Source organism: Corapipo altera, unplaced genomic scaffold (genome assembly GCF_003945725.1).
Source record: "Corapipo altera isolate COAL_440 unplaced genomic scaffold, ASM394572v1 171, whole genome shotgun sequence".
In the NCBI taxonomy this organism is placed as follows: domain Eukaryota; kingdom Metazoa; phylum Chordata; class Aves; order Passeriformes; family Pipridae; genus Corapipo; species Corapipo altera.
Window position 1 is genome coordinate 388,758 of NW_020884972.1, and position 16,824 is coordinate 405,581.

Below are 16,824 nucleotides of genomic sequence, written 5' to 3' on the forward strand. Positions count from 1 at the left end.
TGTTGGGTTTTTATTCCTGTTGGGTTTTTATTCCTGTTGGGTTTTATTCCTGTTGGGTTTTATTCCTGTTGGGTTTTATTCTTGTTGGGTTTTATTCCTGTTGGGTTTTATTCTTGTTTTTATCCATATTGGATTTTATTCATATTGAGTTTTATTCGTATTCTTGTTGTTTTCTATTATTCTTGTTTTTTATTTGTGTTGGTTTTTATTCTTACTGTTTTTTATTTGTATTGAGTTTTATTCTTTTTTTTTTTACTCTTATTGGTTTTTTCTTCTTAGTATTGTTTAATTCTTATTCTTTTGCCTCTCTGCTGGTGGAGCTCCAGGCTGTGTCCCAGCACCCCAGTAGCCTTAAGATCCTCTTCACTGTGAGCATGACCAAGTGCAACCTGGTGAAGATGCTTCACATCCCTGCTCGTGACTCCAGGCAGTGTCAGGGGTGCTCCTGGCAGATAAACAGCAGGAAAAACCAAGTTCCTGGGCCAGGCTGGAGCATCTGATGGTCCATTTTGGCCTCAAAATCCTGTGCACAGAGGCACAGCTCAAGCAGTGATACCAGATGCTTCCCTTGCAATAATCCTGCCAAGCACTGAATCCACAGAGGAAATTAAAATTCAGTCAAGACCAAACTTGGTATCAAAAATGCCTTTTCTGTTGCTGCTTTGTTTCAGCTGCTTCCTTTGCATCTGTTTGTGTTTGTTCTAATGTTTTTGGCTCCAGATGAACCTGAACTGCACAAGTTTGGATGCAGATCTGAACTCTACCAAAAGCTTGGGGCTGTTTGGTTCCGGGGCTCTGGCACAGCCCCACGAGGAAGGGGAGCAGCTGCACAGCTTGGATTTGGGACAGGTTCCTCTCAGCCTCCTCCAAACACCTTCAGAGAAGATGAGGAGTCTCAGTGCCCAGCTCAGTGTTGTGTCAGACAGACCTTGAGGGTTCTGTAGTTTGCCTTCATTTCAGGCTTTTTGTACCCTCCTTTGTCTCGGGCTCTTTTTTCCTTCTGTTTGATCTGTTTTTGTTGCTGTTTTGTGATAAAACAACGTGTCCTTTTGCTTTGCTGACAGTGCCCTGGGAGCTGGGCACAGTCTCAGGCCTTGCCTGGAGCCTCCAGCAGACCAGTCATGCACCAGTTTGGCACTGGGAGTGTGTGGATGCTCATGCTGGCACAGAGCCTGGGCTAATAAGCTCTCCTGAGAGAGAGGAGGAATTAGCTGGGGCTCAGAGCTTGATCTAATGTGGGTTGGGCTCAGCTTTGGCAGGGATCCAGCTGGCTCCTCAGAGCAGGCAGGATGACCTTGCTTTGGCTTTCCAAACACTCCTTAGAAGTGCCCTCAGTGAAGGGAAGGATGTGTGGGGGCTGCCTTGACCCACAGGGCCCCTTCAGAGGGCAGTTGGCAGGTGATTCCCAGAAGTAATCTGCTAGTGGAGGTCAAATTCCTTCAGCTTTGCTTTGCCATCCAGGGTTTTTCCTTCTGTGAAGCCTCAGCATGGTCCTTCCAACAGAATTTTGGAGGAGCTGTTGTGCTTGGGGATACTGTTACTGATTTTTTTTTTTTATGTCTGTGGTGGTTCACAGGTGCAAAAGCTGGAGGTGAAGTAGCTGTTCCTTGATTAAAAACAGTTCTTTTCTTGGGTTGGATTTGTGAATTATTTAAAATGTATTAATTTAAAAAATGGGAGGGAAGGAGGGGCAGCCCCACTGTGCTGGCAGAGTCTGATAAATCACTGGGGGGTGAGAGAGAAGAGCAGAACCCAGGACAGAATCCTGCTTTCCTTTTTCTTGTTTCCCAGAGTAGAAATCAGCAATTTCTGAGGCTTCCCAAGCGTTTCACCAGGAAATTTCAATACTTGGAAATGTCCAAGGCCAGGTTTGATGGGGCTTGGAGCAACCTGGGTTAGTGGAAGGTGTCCCTACCCATGGCACTGGATGGACTTTAAAGTCCTTTCAAACCCAAACCATTCCATGATTCTGGGATAAGTACAACCCTTATCTTGATGGGCTTTTAACAAACTACAAGATGCAATACAATGCCTGAGATTTGTGATGAAGTAGTATTTTCCTTCAAACTCGACAAGAGCACAGGGAATTGTGGAGAATCCTGACACTTGCTGAAAACAGGGAGGGTATTTCTCTTGCTCTCCTGTTTTCCCAAAAGGATTCCTGGTTTTTCATCCTTAACCAGAGCTACTCAGATGTTCAGTGCTTTATTGTGAAGCCTGTGATGAACCTGCCACCTAATTACAAAGATAAACCTGTCCCTGAACAGATCCTAAAGTAATTCCTTTTCTTTTTCCCTCGACATTTCCTTTGTATTTTCCCCAACTAACTTAGGCACAGGCTGCAGTGCCTTTATGCCTGGTGTAAATTTGTTTAATATCCAGTTTAAACTTGGTTGTGAGAAGAAAAGAGTTGAATATTTCTGCAAAGGGGGGTGGGAGGTGAGGAAACTCAGTGTTTACTCTGCTTCTTTCCAGCTACTACAGAGCAAACGAGGTGCAGCAATTCACACACTCCAGACCAGTCAGGAAGGGAGAGAAAGATCCAGACAACGAGTTTGCTGTGAGTCCTTTACCTTTTGTTTGGTTTGTTGGGGGCATTTTGACCAAAATTGTCAAAATGGTCGGGCAGGTTTGGTATTAAAAGGTAGGAGTAAAAAAAAAGAGGCTGCCCTTGGCACTGCAATCTTTGCCAGGGTGTTGGTGTCAAAGGGCTCCAGAGCTGGAGTTTTAACCTTCAGAATCCATAAATACTGAGCTGTGCAGCCCCAGCTTCCCACAGAGCACAGCAAGGGGCTCCCTCCCACTTAGTGCAGGTGAGAAGGGTTGGGGAAGGTCCTGCCAAGCCTGTTCTGGGAGCCTCACCCTCCACGGGGGAGAATTGAATTGCAAGACCAATATTTTCCTTACACCTTGGTGGTTTTTTTTCCTTCTCTTGACCAGACCATGTGGATAGAAAGGACAACCTACACCACAGCTTATTCATTCCCAGGCATCCTCAAGTGGTTTGAGGTCAAGCAGGTCACCACGGTGAGTTCTGTGTGGGGCTGCATCTCCTGCCCTCCAATCCCCCCAGGAATCCCTTGGAACAGTTAGGATTGCCAGTCCTTCCCCTGTTGGATGTGGCACACCAGTAACTTAAATTCCTTAATTTTATATTCAGTGGGGAGGAATAAATCACAGACTCATGGAATCCTGGGATGGTTTGGGTTGGAAGGGACTTTAAAGCCCATCCAGTGCCACCCCCTGCCATGGGAAGGGATATCTTCCACTATCCCAGGTTGCTCCAAGCCCTGTCCAGGCTGTCCTTGGATACTCCAGGGATCCAGCTTCTGTGGGAATTCCATCCCACCTCTTCCCCACCCTCACAGGGAAGGATGGTTATTATTCTAACCTGGTTTATTCTGGGGTTTTTTGTCTCCGTCAGGAAGAGATCAGCCCCTTGGAGAATGCCATAGAAACCATGGAGCTGACCAACGAGAAGATCACCAACATTGTCCAGCAGCACATCTGGGACAGGAGCCTCCCTGTGCACCCCCTGTCCATGCTCCTCAACGGGATCGTGGACCCGGCCGTGATGGGGGGATACACCAACTATGAAAAGGTCTTGCTCAGGAAAATTCCAGGGTTCTGGAGCCCCTCTGCTCTGGAGCCAGGCTGGGAGAGCTGGGGAGGTTCACCTGGAGAAGAGAAGGCTCCAGGAAAGACCTGAGAGCCCCTTCCAGAGCCTAAAGGGGCTCCAGGAGAGCTGGAGAGGGACTTGCGACAAGGGATGGAGGGACAGGACAAGGGGAATGGCCTGAAGCTGTAGAAGGGCAGGTTTAGATTAGATATTAGGAGGAAATTCTTCCCTCTGAGGGTGGGAGACCCTGAGGTTGCCCAGAGAAACTGTGGCTGCCCCATCCCTGGAATTGCCCTTGGAGCAACCTGGGCTAGTGGAAGGTGTCCCTGCCCATGGCACAGGGGTTTTAGGGATCTTTAAGGTCCCTTCCTACCCAAACCATTCCATGAGAAAAGGTGAAGTTGTGTTTCTTTCACCTGGTTTCATTCCTCCCTCAAAGGCTCTCAGATCCTGGTGCTTCCCCTCGAGACCAGCCCAGACAAAGTTAAATTCCCCTCTGGGCTTCCAGGAGGAGACTTTTCCAGTAGGTTTGACCCCTGGAAATTCTGGTCACTTCACGAGCAGGCAGCTCAGAGATGGGGGTGGAATGAATTGACCTGGAAGAGCCTTTCCAACCCAAACCATTCCATGTTCCTCTGATGTGGAGCTCAGCCCCGTGACCTCTGCAGTGCTGAAGAGCTGAATTGAAACCTGGGAGGTTCAGCTGAGCTTCCAGCTGTTCCCCAGCCACGGCACATCCCGTGTCCTTGTGTTCAGAGCTCAGAGAGGAGCAGGAAAGAACAAAGAGCAGAGATTCCCACTGCCTGCAAGGTGGAAAACCTTTGCAGTGTTTAGTTTTGGTGCCATGCATTGCCAGGGGGGGGATGATCCAGCTCTCCTGGGCCTCCTTTCCAGGGGTGACAACAACCTACTCCTGTCTCAGGGGGCACAGAGCACGGGGCAGGTGACAAAGAAAGGCTTAAAAACTGCTGTTTCTCCCTTGTATTATTAATGTGAAGCAAAATTAGGATTTCTCTTGCCAGCAAATTATCTGTGTTTGGAGTCTCACAGCAAAAAGCAAATATTTCAGGGGAAAAAAGCAGTATTTCCTCCCTGGGTTTTTCCAGCTGACCCCAGCGTAGGTTCTTTCTTTTTTTGGGATGTTTAATTGAAGCTGTTGATTCCCAGCACCGTACTGGTGACATTCCCAGCCCAAAAATTCTAGTGTTTATTTCCCTAAAGTGAAGGGATGGTGTTAAAACACGTCTGATCCTTCTCAGATGTGTTGCAGTCACATGGAATGAAGTGCACAAGTTAAATGGGAGAGGGGCTGATTTATCTGGGGTCTAACTCTACTCATTCCAGAGGACTTGCACACTTTGCCAGGCTGAATTTGGCCCTAAATCCTCCCATTTTATGAATTAAGGTTGACAGAAAGTGTAGAATTACGAAAGTGGGAAAGCAGTTAAAACCAGGAAACACAAAGTATCCGTGACCACATCTGGAAATACTCATTTCTGGTTCATATTTTCCTATTTCAGCTGAAGATCAGAACATTTGGCTTTTGTGGGCGGCTCAAATCTCAAATTTTAATTGTTCCATTGGAGCCAAAAAGCCAAAGTCTGCGTTTTTAACATCTTTCTTCTTGCAATAATTGAACACTTTCAAGACAATTCCTCTGGGACCTCCCCAGCAGCCCTTTCCCAGGCTCACCTCCTCCTGCCATCAGCCTTTTTGGGATCATACCCCAGCCCTATAAACACTTGTCCACACAGTCCAGTTAATGGGACACAGGAGGAAAAATGCACATTCAGAGGCTGAAGTAGTTCAGGGAGGTATTTCAGAGCCAAATTAAAAAATGATTAGAGATTTTATCTAGGAAAAAAAGAAAAATGAAACATTTCTGCCCAGGAATTGTGATCCTTTCCAATGGGACACTGCAGCACATCTTGGGAATTGGCACAATTTTAAGGCTTCAGTCCAGGAAAAGGGATTTGTTTTTGTTCAGCTTTAAACCAAGACTAGATTGTGGTGACTGAAGGTAAACCCAGGAGAAGTGGAGACTAAAGGTGCTTTGTTGAGCCCAAACCTCAACAGAGGCTTTATATATTTCTATTGAGTCTTTGTAACAAGCCCCAGGTGAAAATGTTGGATTTAAGGGCTTAAATCCCAAAGCTGAAGGGAACTGGAGCAGGTCACCTTGGAGCAGGTCTGGGGTGTCCTTGGCTGTTGAAAACTAGAAGCTTTTTTAGGTGAAAAGTCAAGATTTTGGGTCTCCTCCTCACACTGAAGGGAGAATTAATGTAACCTGGATGATTCCAATCAAAGTGGTTTATGAGGAGGGAGTTGGAACTGAGTAAGACTCTCTGATGGAGTAACTTTTTAAAATATATGTTTCACTGAAATCATTACTTATTGAAACAAAAAAAGCCCTTTTTCCCCCATTTCTCCACAAATAACCCTGGTTCTTTTTCCCTCGGCTCGGTGGCAGGGAGGTGGCAAAATCTGGCATAATATGAGGAATAATGGCAATGAATTGCTTCTGAATCCCAGGGATCTTCCCCTGGGAAAGCAGGGTGGTGTTTGTATCACCTTTTTCATGTTCTCTCTTTGCTTCCAGGCCTTTTTCACCGAGAAGTATCTTCAGGAACATCCCGAAGATCAAGATAAAATCGAGCTGCTGAAGCAACAAATTGCCATCCAGGTCTGGAAGTGGGGAAGGACTGGGAGAGCACCATGTGGGAGGGCAGAGGTTTTTTCATCCTCATTTTTTCACAGAGAGAGAATCTGGACAGTGCCCAGTTGCTTTTTATTTTAAGGGAACTGCTGCATCCTAAAATGGTGGGCTAAAATATTCCACGTGCTTTGTGTTACTCTGGAATATTTGCCAAGGTGGTGGAGGCTTTTCCCTCCTGAGGATCCAAATATCTGGTACCTTGTCTTGAAATCATTGGAACTGGTGTGGTTTGACCCTCAGGGAGGTGAAAATTGCCTGGTTTTCTTGGGGTGCAAGTGGCATCCTGTGACATTTTACATATTCCCACCCAGCAGAGGGTGGTTAAAGCCCCCTCACAGTCACACAGCCCTGGGGGCTGAGAAGTGGTGCTCTGACATTTAAACATGGCATTTTTCCAAAGCAGAATAAGGAACCCGAGGGGCAAGAGGGAATCATGGAATGGTTTGGGTTGGGGGTGGACTTTAAAACCCATCTCATTGCACCCCCCTGCCATGGGTAGGGACACCTTCCCTTAGTCCAGGTTGCTCCAACCTGGCCTTGGAACCGTGGATATAAGTGGGGAAAATTGAAATATTTTTGAGCTCCTGGAGCTCACACTGTCAGGTTTGAGAGCCACAGGTCAGCAGCTGAGCTTCCTTGCCTCATCACTGCTTAGTTTTGCCTCTTCAAACCCTAAACACGTTGATTTAAGTCCTTTAAGTGCACTGAATGTGTTGAGCCTGGATGTGGCATCAGTGCCATGGGCTGGGAACCACGGCGGGGCTGGACCAAGGGTTGGACTTGATGATCTGGGAGGTCCCTTCCAACCCAGCTGATTCTGTGATTCCATGAAAACCCCTTCCTGGAGCAGCAGGGCTGATTTGTTTTCTTGGCACTGCATTTTTCCCCTCCCTGCAGATGCCCCTGCTGGCGGAGGGGATCCGGATCCACGGGGAGAAGCTGACGGAGCAGCTGAAGCCGCTGCACGAGCGGCTCACGGGCTGTTTCCGGGAGCTCAGGAGGAAGGTGGAGAAGCAGTACGGGGTCATCACCCTGGTGAGCCAGCCTGGCTGGGCAGTGCTTTGCCTCCAAAGCATCCAAGTCCCCCTTTTCCTCCTTATGAACTGGGATTTACCCCCGGCAGCCCCACAGGCTGGGCACAGAGTGGCTGGAGAGCAACCAGGCAGGAAGGGAGCTGGGAGTGTGGATGGACAGGGAGCTGAACATGAGCCAGGGGGGCCCAGAGGGGCAAGAGGCCAATGGAGCCTGGCCTGGCTCAGGAATAGTGTGGCAGCAGGAGCAGGGCAGGGATTGTGCCCCTGCCCTGGGCACTGGGGAGGCCACCCCTGGAGTGCTGGGCCCAGCTCTGGGCCCTCAGTTTGGGAAGGATGTTGAGGGGCTGGAGCAGGTGCAGAGAAGGGCAACGAGGCTGGGGAAGGGTGTGGAGCACAAGTGCTGTGAGGAGAGGCTGAGGGAGCTGGGGCTGTTCAGCCTGGAGAGGAGGAGGCTCAGGGGAGACCTCCTCACTCTCTGCAACTCCCTGCCAGGAGGGGGGAGCTGGGGGGGGTCGGGCTCTGCTGCCAGGAACCAGCAGTAGGACAAGAGGGCACAGCCTTGAGCTGCCCCAGGGCAGGTTTAGGTTGGCCATGGGGGAGAAGTTCTTCCCAGAGAGAGGGATGAGCCCTTGGAATGGGCTGCCCAGGGAGGGGGTGGAGTCCCTGTCCCTGGAGGTTTTTAAGGTGAGCCTGGATGTGGCATCAGTGCCATGGGCTGGGAACCACGACAGGGTTGGATCAAGGGTTGAACTTGATGATCTTGGATGTCCTTTCCAACCCAGCTGATTCTTTGATTCTGTGATTCTCTGACTGTGTGATTTCTCAGCCCTGTTTTTGCCTGCAGCCCCCCTCCCTGACCGAGAGGAAGCCCAGCAGGTCTGGCTCTGTGGTGCTGCCCTACATCATGTCCTCCACCCTCAGGAGGCTCTCAGTCACCTCTGTGGCCTCCTCCGTGGTCTCCACCTCCTCCACCTCCTCTGACAGCACCTCCTCCAGGCCAGGCTCGGATGGGTCAGTACCAGCCCTACCCCCTGATTTACAGCACTGCAAAAACGCCTTTGCAAGGATTTTAGTTACTCTTTAAAACAAAGTTCATTCTCTAGTAACGCACATTGAAAAATTGTAATATTGCTCCATTTTATAGGCAGGGAGTTCGGGGCAGAAATAGGGATGATAATTCTGGGAATTGAACCCACAACTGCTGTCCAAATTATTTGCCTGGCACTGAAGAGGGATGGGGTGTATTTCAGACACACACATTGTCTCTGCTTCCTGGGAAAACAGGAGGTGTAAGGCACTGCAGGGTGGTTTATTTTGGTGTGGTCAGCAAAGAGGTGAGTAAGTCACACAGGACGTGTTTCCACCCTGTTTGCAGCTGCATCCATGGAATTGGAGCTGCCACACATGGAAACATTCCCTGGTTTTACTTCTCTGGACATTTAATTTACAGCTGTGATAAGCAGGAGGGTTTAGGGGACTTGCTGAAGGGCAGTGCAGGGCTCAGCATAAAATGAAGGTCTGGCTCCCTCTGCAAGCAGATCACACTTTACAGTCATTATTACACATTACATGATGTGGTTTTACAGATCTCATTAGACCAAAGACATAATACTCAGAATTTCTGGGGTAACCCGGCACAAATCTCACTGAAAAATCCACGTTCATCATTCAGTTTTTCCCAAGAACCTCATGCAAACTAAGAGATGGTAGCTTTTTAACAAACAGCCCTTGAAAGGTCTGATGGACTCGTGTTTTTTCCCTCTCTTGGGCCACAGATCTATCCTGGAGCCTCTCTTGGAGAGGAGAATATCAACATCTTCCAGAGCTGAGGAGCCGCCCGTGAAGGATGACGGCGACAACAGGATCAGCAAACTCAAGAGGAAGGAGTGGAGCATTAGCAAGTCTCAGGTTATCGTGGAGAAGGAGCCAGAAACAGAACTGACTTCCAAAATGGTAACCCAGTAATGCTGACAGCAAGAATCCAATCCCCAGCAGGAGGAGGGGAACATTTCCATTGCTGTCCCTTGGGAGCTGCATTAACCAGTGGGAGGGGTTGGGATTCCAAAAGCCTTGCTCATCTGAGTCGTGCTTTTTTCTGTGGAAAATCGGTGTCACAGCTTTGGCTGGAGGGACAAACTGGAAACAGGAGGCTCTGATGCTTCCTGGAGGTGCTGAGTGCCCCACTCATGGCCAGAGCAGGGGCCTGTGTGATGCTCTCAGCACCCTGTAGGGCTGCCCCTGTTTTTGTTGGAGCAATCCCTGCTGTCCCAGTGTCTCAAACCAAGACACCCAGTCAGGAATCCAGCTGCCAGGCCAGATGTTCAGCTGCTGTCACTGGGCATCAGTGCACAAATGCAGTGTGCTGGGAGGTGAGGGGCAGTCTGATGAGCTGGGCAAGGGAAAAAAGATGGGCTGCTTGTTAAGTCACCAGCTTGGGACTTGGAAAACCCTGTTCCAGCCTGTACTTTGCTCCAGACCCTCCTGCATGGGGGCAGAGGGGTTATTCCTTCAGCAGATTATTTGCAGGAGAGGAATAAAAGGGAATCTATCCCCCCCCAGGAGGCTGTAATGAGGAATATTTTGGAGCTGTTGGGATTAGGGTTGGCAGTGGGATTCCCAGTGATCACTAATGCACAGGGATAAGTTTCAGCCCACAGGTAAAGCTGTAGAACCTTGGAATATTATCCTGATTGATGCAAAGGCTGTGCTGCACTGTCAGAGAATGAGAGAATTGGGCACCTGAGCATTTCAGCTCAGTGATACTAATCTGACTTAGCACAGGCTGTGTAAATAATGAGCAAACATGAATTCCTGTGTTTCCCTTTCTCTCTCTGAGTGCCCAACGGAATCTGGCAGGAACAGGGCCTGCATTTTCAGGAATTCTCATCAAATCTGAGTGGTGCTGCCAGCACTTGGAGGCTGCAGGATGTTTATTAGAAGGGGAACTGGGCTGGTGTCACTGGGTATGGACAGGCTTTCCAGGGCAGGAAAATTGGGAGTTGGGAATGTGGGTGGTTCAGGAGGCCTGGCCCCTCTGCCTCTGCTGCTGGATTAAATGGCTTTAACCCACAGGCATTGCTGGCAGCTGCTGATCACTTTATTAACTAAAACTAGAGGGAAAATATCTGGGATAAAGCCCATTTGTGTGGTTTGCTGGGACAGTGGGGAATGTCTGTCCAGGGCTTTGCACTGCAGGGAGCTGAGAGATGCAAACACAGCACCCACCCTCCCTTCTCCCCAGCATCTCTGAGAGCAAATCCTAGGTGTTATCAGCTCCCTGAAGGGAATGAGCAGTCTAGGGTTACAGCCCTGCAAAGCTCAGAGAAAGCTGGTTTTATTGCTGCTCTAGTGCAGCACAAGAATGGGACAGGCTGATTTTATGCAGCTCTTGGCTGAGCTGTGTGGGAGCTGGAAAGCCAGAGGGAAGCAAAGGCTTGCTGTGTGTGTCCAGCAGATTTGGGCTTTAAATGTTTTATATTCACCAGTGTGTGGTCTCCTCTGTGCAAAGAGAAATCCAGCTGATGGAGAATTGAGCTCTGAAGAGCCCAGTGAGTTTAATTAAGTGTTTAAGTGACAGCCTGCTCTGTAAAACAACAAACTGATATTTTAAAAGTCCCTGATATTCCTGAACTGGACTCTTGTGGCCTCGTGGTTGGAGTGAAGAGCACAGAGGACACACATGACACTGGAAGGAACTGGAACATCTCCCGAGTCCCAGATGCAAAGGATTTGCTCTGGAAAGCCTAAAATAGGCTTGTTTCACAGCCCCAAGGAGCTGGGTGACACCAGCAGCCCTGACCTGCACCCAGAATTTCAGTTTTTTACTTCTTGGAAAGACTTCTCCCCCACTGCCCTGCCAAATTTATTCACAGAACTGCAGCAGCTTTTCAGCCTGACACCTTCCCGTGTTAGTTAATCCTTTGAGGTCTCTCAAACCAGCCTGCTCTTACCTGGCTGACTCCTGAAGGGTTTTGTCTGCCTTTGTTCCAACCAGGGCACTTCAGGGAAAGCACAAAGGCCAAAGAGTCTCCAGCTGGGAGACAACAGACTGACTTTGCTTCAGGGCTCTTCGCTCCAGCAGTCGACTCGAAGCCCACCCCCCATCACCCCCAAAACCCCCAGGACCCAAAGTAAGTCCTGGAAATGAGTCTGTGTTTGCTGAGGTAACCACACTGGGCAGGGAGGGAAGGGGGGAGGGAGGAAAGGAGGAAGGGAGGTAGGAACTGCTCTGCATTAGAGCACAGAAGGTGACTCTGAGCTGATAATGTTCCTGGACGTTTTTGTCAGCTCCCAAAATTTGGCTGTCTTACCAAAGATCATCTGTGTCACTTAGAGATCACTGGTTAAAATTAGGATGCCAGAGGAATTCCAGACAACAGCTTTTACCTTTTTCAGTTTGTTTCTTGGTTTCTTCAGTGTTGACTTGTACGAGAAAGATGGAGAGAGACTTGGGACAAAGGATGGAGGGACAGGACAAGGGGGAACAACTTCAGACTGCCAGAGGGAAGGCTTAGATGGGATAATGGGAAGAAATCCTTCCCTGGGAGGGTGGGGAGGCCCTGGCACAGGTTGCCCAGAGAAGCTGTGGCTGCCCCTGGATCCCCCCAAGGCCAGGTTGGAGCAACCTGGGCTGGTGGGAGGTGTCCCTGCCCATGGCAGGGGGTGGCACTGGATGGATTTTATGGTCCCTTTCCACTCCAACCATTCCAGAATTCTGTGACTTCTGGAAGGTATATTAAACCTCAAGGTGAACATCACATGCAGTCAGTGTAGGTGATAAATCAAGAGCATCTCCTGTGGATTCACGGGATGGAACCACAGCAATCCCACGTGGTTCTGATCAGCTGGATGCCTGAATATCCTGGGCAAGCCCTGAGGGATTTGTTAATTAATGAACAAACTCCCATCACGTGGTAAAAAAGGTCTGGTAGAACTTGCTCTGCAGCTTGGAAAGTGAGCTGGTGAAGTTACACCCACAAGAGATGGAATTTATCTTGAAGAGAATTAGCAAAATGAATAATTCGTGCGGAAGTTTCCAAAACATAAAAAACATAGATCAGAATAGCACAATAATCTGGTCCTGAAAAAGAAGGGGGAGGAAAATCCCTTCCTTGCATATGCAGCAGTTAATGCTGCAGCAACATTTCAATATGGCTCAAGGTAAAAATCCCTGTGCAGGGTCACCCCTGGCAGTCCCTGTGGCTGCTGCATTTCTCAGGCTGCTGCTCTTTTTTTAAAGGAACAGAAGGTCGGGTGTGGATGTAAATTCAGAATCCAGTAATGAACCAAACCAGCATAAAACTGCTGTGAGGGGATTTAAACCAGAAAAATACACATGAGGGGTGAGGAGGAGACAACCAGAAACACAAAATCAGGAATACTCTGAAGAAATACCTGTGAGAGGAATGAGAAATCTCACTCTCCCCCTTATCCAGGGGGTTTAATTGCCCTTAGGAGCAGGCCAGGATCTTTCTGAAGTTCAGCTCCTTATCTCCTCCATCGAGTAGAGTTAAAATCAAAGGGAGCTGTGGGGTTGAGGCCCCTTGAACAGGCAGATGTGCTAATGGATGCAGGGCTCTGCTCCCTCAGGGCTCCCAGCAGCTCAAATCCATTTGGGGGAGAGAGAGAAAAACTCTTCGGGGCTTTTGGAACTTGAGGGAGATTCGACTGTGACTCCAACAAATCCAGTCAGGTTTAGCTGCTAAAGCAGAGAGTTGTTGGCAGATGGAAAGCACAAGATACTAAATGAACCTCCCTTAAAATTCGATGTGTTCAGTCCCATTTCCTGTTCCTTTTCCACCTACTTTAACGTCTTTTCTAATTACTGTTGTTGCTCTTAGGTTTTCCCTCGTTGCAGGCTGATGGATTGGCAACCCCACCCCCTCCTCCACCCAAAAGCAAACCCTATGAGAACAGCAACCCCAGGAATTCTGTGGAGGTGAGGAAATGAGAGCTGACGTTTTTTTGGAGAGCAGCTTTTGAGAAAGAGGCACCAGTGGAATTTTCCGAGCTGCTTTCAAGGGTGGTGCTGCCTGAGACTTGTCTAATCATTTTACTGCTTCACTCCCTGAAACCACAAAAGAAGAAGAAGTTTTGTTTTTTTTTTTGCTTCAGGAGTGAAGTCCTTTTTTCCTTTTTTCTTTTTTTTTTTTTTTTTTTTCCAAGTGGGAGTTGTGTTGTCCTTGGTCAGGAAAAATTGTGTGTGGGGGTGGGAAGAGATATTGGAAACAAACGAGCACCGTGATGGAAAAATTTCAAAAACATGACCAGCGTGAAACAGTGCAATAATTTGGGCCTGAAGAAGGAATAGGGGGGAAAATTCCCCCATTTCTGATGTGGTAAATGTCTCCTTTTAAGTCCTCAGCTCAGAATAATCAAGTTTTTGAAGTCATTAGTGACATAAAAGAGCCTGTGTTAAATCCCTGCCTCAGCCTTTGTCTCAATTCTGTGAAGTCCTTTCCTCAAATTGCCACTTTTTTTGTGCTGTACCACCAATATTTCTCTCAAACTGCAGAGTCTGGAGGCTGTTTGGAGTCCCTGATGTGCAGATAACTCCAGTTATTGTGTGGGAATCACTTCCCCTGCCCCTGAAATGAAGGTGGTTCTGATACCAGACTAATTGTTACCAACGGGCAGCAGCAGAAATCATCCCTTTGGGGATAATTTGGGAGGGATGGAGTCTCCCCAAGCCCTGTTAAGAAGCACCTTTTGTAATTTAAAGGCATGAATGTCTCCCCCAGTCCTGTTGGCAAAGAGGATTTGGGGGAGTACCTGAGTGAGATGAGCTGGGATGGGACCCAAAAGAACTTAAAGAATGATCACACTTTATAAATATTTTACCTCTGGCAGCACAGGAAGACAAGAAAACAGTTGATCACTTAATTCAGTGATGTCACACTGGGATGTGACAGTGCCATAAAGTGTGGGATGAGGAGGAGGTTTTGTCCTTCACCCTTCCTTTGGTTGGAATTGGCTGTGCCCCTGGAAAGAGCCCGTGGAGCTGCTGTCCTGGTGTGACTGGCAGAGATATTCCAGCCCCTGGGATGTTCTGTGGGAGCCACTGCTTCCAGAGGATTAATGAAAGAGCCCCTTTCCCTCGAGTCTTGTAAGGAAACTAATTATTAACATGTCCTGGCTTGCAATGCTGCCCTTGGCTTGCAGCCAAAGGAAAAGGATTCATGGGGCTGCAAAGAGAGATTGTAAAGTATTTTCTGAAGGGTTTTGTTGCTTTGCTGTTGTGAAGTTGTCTCTGTCTGCCTTTGGTTGAAACAGCCCTGAAATCTTGGCAGTTTTGGCTCCGAGGTGGTGGAGCCACACGAGCTCCTGGCTCACCTGGCCTTTCACATCTCATTTATTTACAGGGTGCCCCCTAAAACAGGCAGAGAAACAGCTAAAAAGAGCCTCCTAATGCAGTTTTCTGCAAGAATAAGCAACATCCTGCGAGCCCCTGTGCCAGACAGGCTGGATGTGGCTTGTTTAATTAGAACTTGTTTAATTAGAACTTCACTTGCTCCCCTTTTTTGTGGTGTTAATTTTACCAGTCCGATTTGGGAGTGTTTTACATCCTTTTGGCCCCTGTTTGGTGCAGCTCATCAAGCCAGCAGGATAAAAATAATGCACTTTTGGAAACTGGAAGGAGGTGGGTTTATTGCCATTGTGCTGAGGAACAAAAGGTGGGACACGGGAACAACTGGCAAAGTTGGGCTGCAGGTCCAGTGTTTCAATTTAAATTTAAATCAATTTAAATATGTCCAGAAGCATATTTTAGGAGTCAAAATATATCTGCTCCTGTTACCTCCTGGGGATCTGTCCTTGTTTGCCCCTGTCAGGGATTGGTGGTGCTGGGAGGCAGAATTCCAAGATTTGGCCCCTGAGGGAAGCATCAGGACCTTTTGGATCCCTCATTTGGTGAAGCAAAACACCTCCACTTGCCAGTAATGGTTTATTTTTCTGTGTGTTTTCGCCTTCTCAGGTTGCTCCACCGCTGCCCAGCAGAAGGGAAGCCAAACCTCCCCCTCCACCCCCAAAAACCAGGAAATCCAGCGTCGTGTCCTCGGAGCAGGGGCTGCAGTGAGGGAGGATCCCACCCCCAGCCTGCTGATCCCTCCTGCCATTCCTTGGAGTTTTCCTTGGGAAAGACCAAAAGGAACTGTTGTTGACTGTGTTCCCTAAGCCCTGCTTTCCTTGGGACACTAATCCCTACTGGAATTCTCGTCTCAGTGTTGTCTGCCCTGAGTTTTGCTCCCTGCTGCAATTCCAGCGGCTCCTTCCCGGTGTAAACGTGTCCCAGGAGTGATTTGCACCAGGGATTTGAACCCAGGGGAGGCAGAGCAGTGGGAGGTGTGCCCAGCAGTATTTTCACGTGACTTTTGAGCTGTGTCTGTTGGGAGAAAAAATTCTCCCTTGAATTTAGAAAGACTGCAAAAACTCACGAAACAAGAAGAAAGAATTTATTCAGCGCTCTGGGTCCTGTCTCACCCTGAGTTTTCAGGGAGAAAAGACCCCCTTGGGTTTAAATTTCATGCATTTTATAGCTTTACAAAATCCCACCTTTTTCAGGTAAGCTTAATATTTTTAAGCTTAAGATTTTTAAGCTTAATATTTGCCTAAAAAGGGTTTCTTTTCTCTGAAAAGGGGCTTTCCCTTCTTTCCAATTGGCCACTGGGCATCCTCTGTCAAAAATGATGGATCTTCCTTTAGGCCAGAGAAAGAAGAGAAACCCCGGTGCACAAATGGCCCTGAAAGATTTTAATTTTTAAGAACTTTTGCATTTCCCTTATCCAGGAAAAAAAGACCCTGATGCTCCAGTTCAGGTTTTGGAACTTGGATATCTTACAACCTCACGAGACACCTATATATATATATATATATATAAAAGTATTTTTATTTTTCATATTTGTGATCCCTGATGAGCCAAGATCTGATCCTCATGATGTGAAGCAGATCCCAGCCATTCCTGCTGGGAAGCAGCAGCTCCTGAGCTGTCAGGTGTGGGGTGGGAGAAGTCCCTGAAGATCCCTGGTTTCAGGCACAGACCTGAGTGTTGGGAGCAGACATGAAAAGCCTTTTCTCTGCTTTTTTTTCCATCACCATTTGTGTGTGGGATGAAGAGCAGCCCCTGCCTCACTCCAGCTCTGCTCCAGGGAGAGTTCACCAGTCCTTTGCCAGGATTTCCCTGGTTTGAACCCTACAGAGCACTTGAGACCCTCCCTGAGTCGTGTCCCCTGTGTGGTCCCATCCCTGTGTCTGGGACTTGGCACAAAACTTCACCTTTGTGCTTTTTAAAGGGGTGGAAAAGGTCTCTCCTGGGAGTGTGGGAGGTGAAGAGAAACTGCACTTTTACCAGGGTTGGTCTGGTCTCAATTGCTTTGGTACCAGGATTATACTGGTCCCAGTTGCTTTGGTACCAGGATTATACTGGTCCCAGTTGCTTTGGTACCAGGATTATACTGGTC

At 48.2% G+C, this 16,824-nt stretch overlaps 1 protein-coding gene across 1 annotated transcript in view; it reads left to right on the plus strand.

The window, feature by feature from the left end:
- The window catches only part of DOCK5 (dedicator of cytokinesis 5), an 81,418-nt gene extending 64,600 nt beyond the window's left edge, over positions 1-16,818 (plus strand). The window contains exons 42-52 of the mRNA XM_027665178.1: positions 2,194-2,275; positions 2,476-2,560; positions 2,941-3,027; positions 3,425-3,601; positions 6,219-6,302; positions 7,233-7,370; positions 8,214-8,380; positions 9,145-9,322; positions 11,364-11,499; positions 13,210-13,307; positions 15,342-16,818. Coding sequence (XP_027520979.1) covers positions 2,194-2,275; positions 2,476-2,560; positions 2,941-3,027; positions 3,425-3,601; positions 6,219-6,302; positions 7,233-7,370; positions 8,214-8,380; positions 9,145-9,322; positions 11,364-11,499; positions 13,210-13,307; positions 15,342-15,443 — 1,334 coding nt within the window. The 3' untranslated portion in view covers positions 15,444-16,818. The remainder of the gene's footprint in view (positions 1-2,193; positions 2,276-2,475; positions 2,561-2,940; positions 3,028-3,424; positions 3,602-6,218; positions 6,303-7,232; positions 7,371-8,213; positions 8,381-9,144; positions 9,323-11,363; positions 11,500-13,209; positions 13,308-15,341) is intronic.
- The last annotated feature ends 6 nt before the right edge of the window (positions 16,819-16,824 follow it).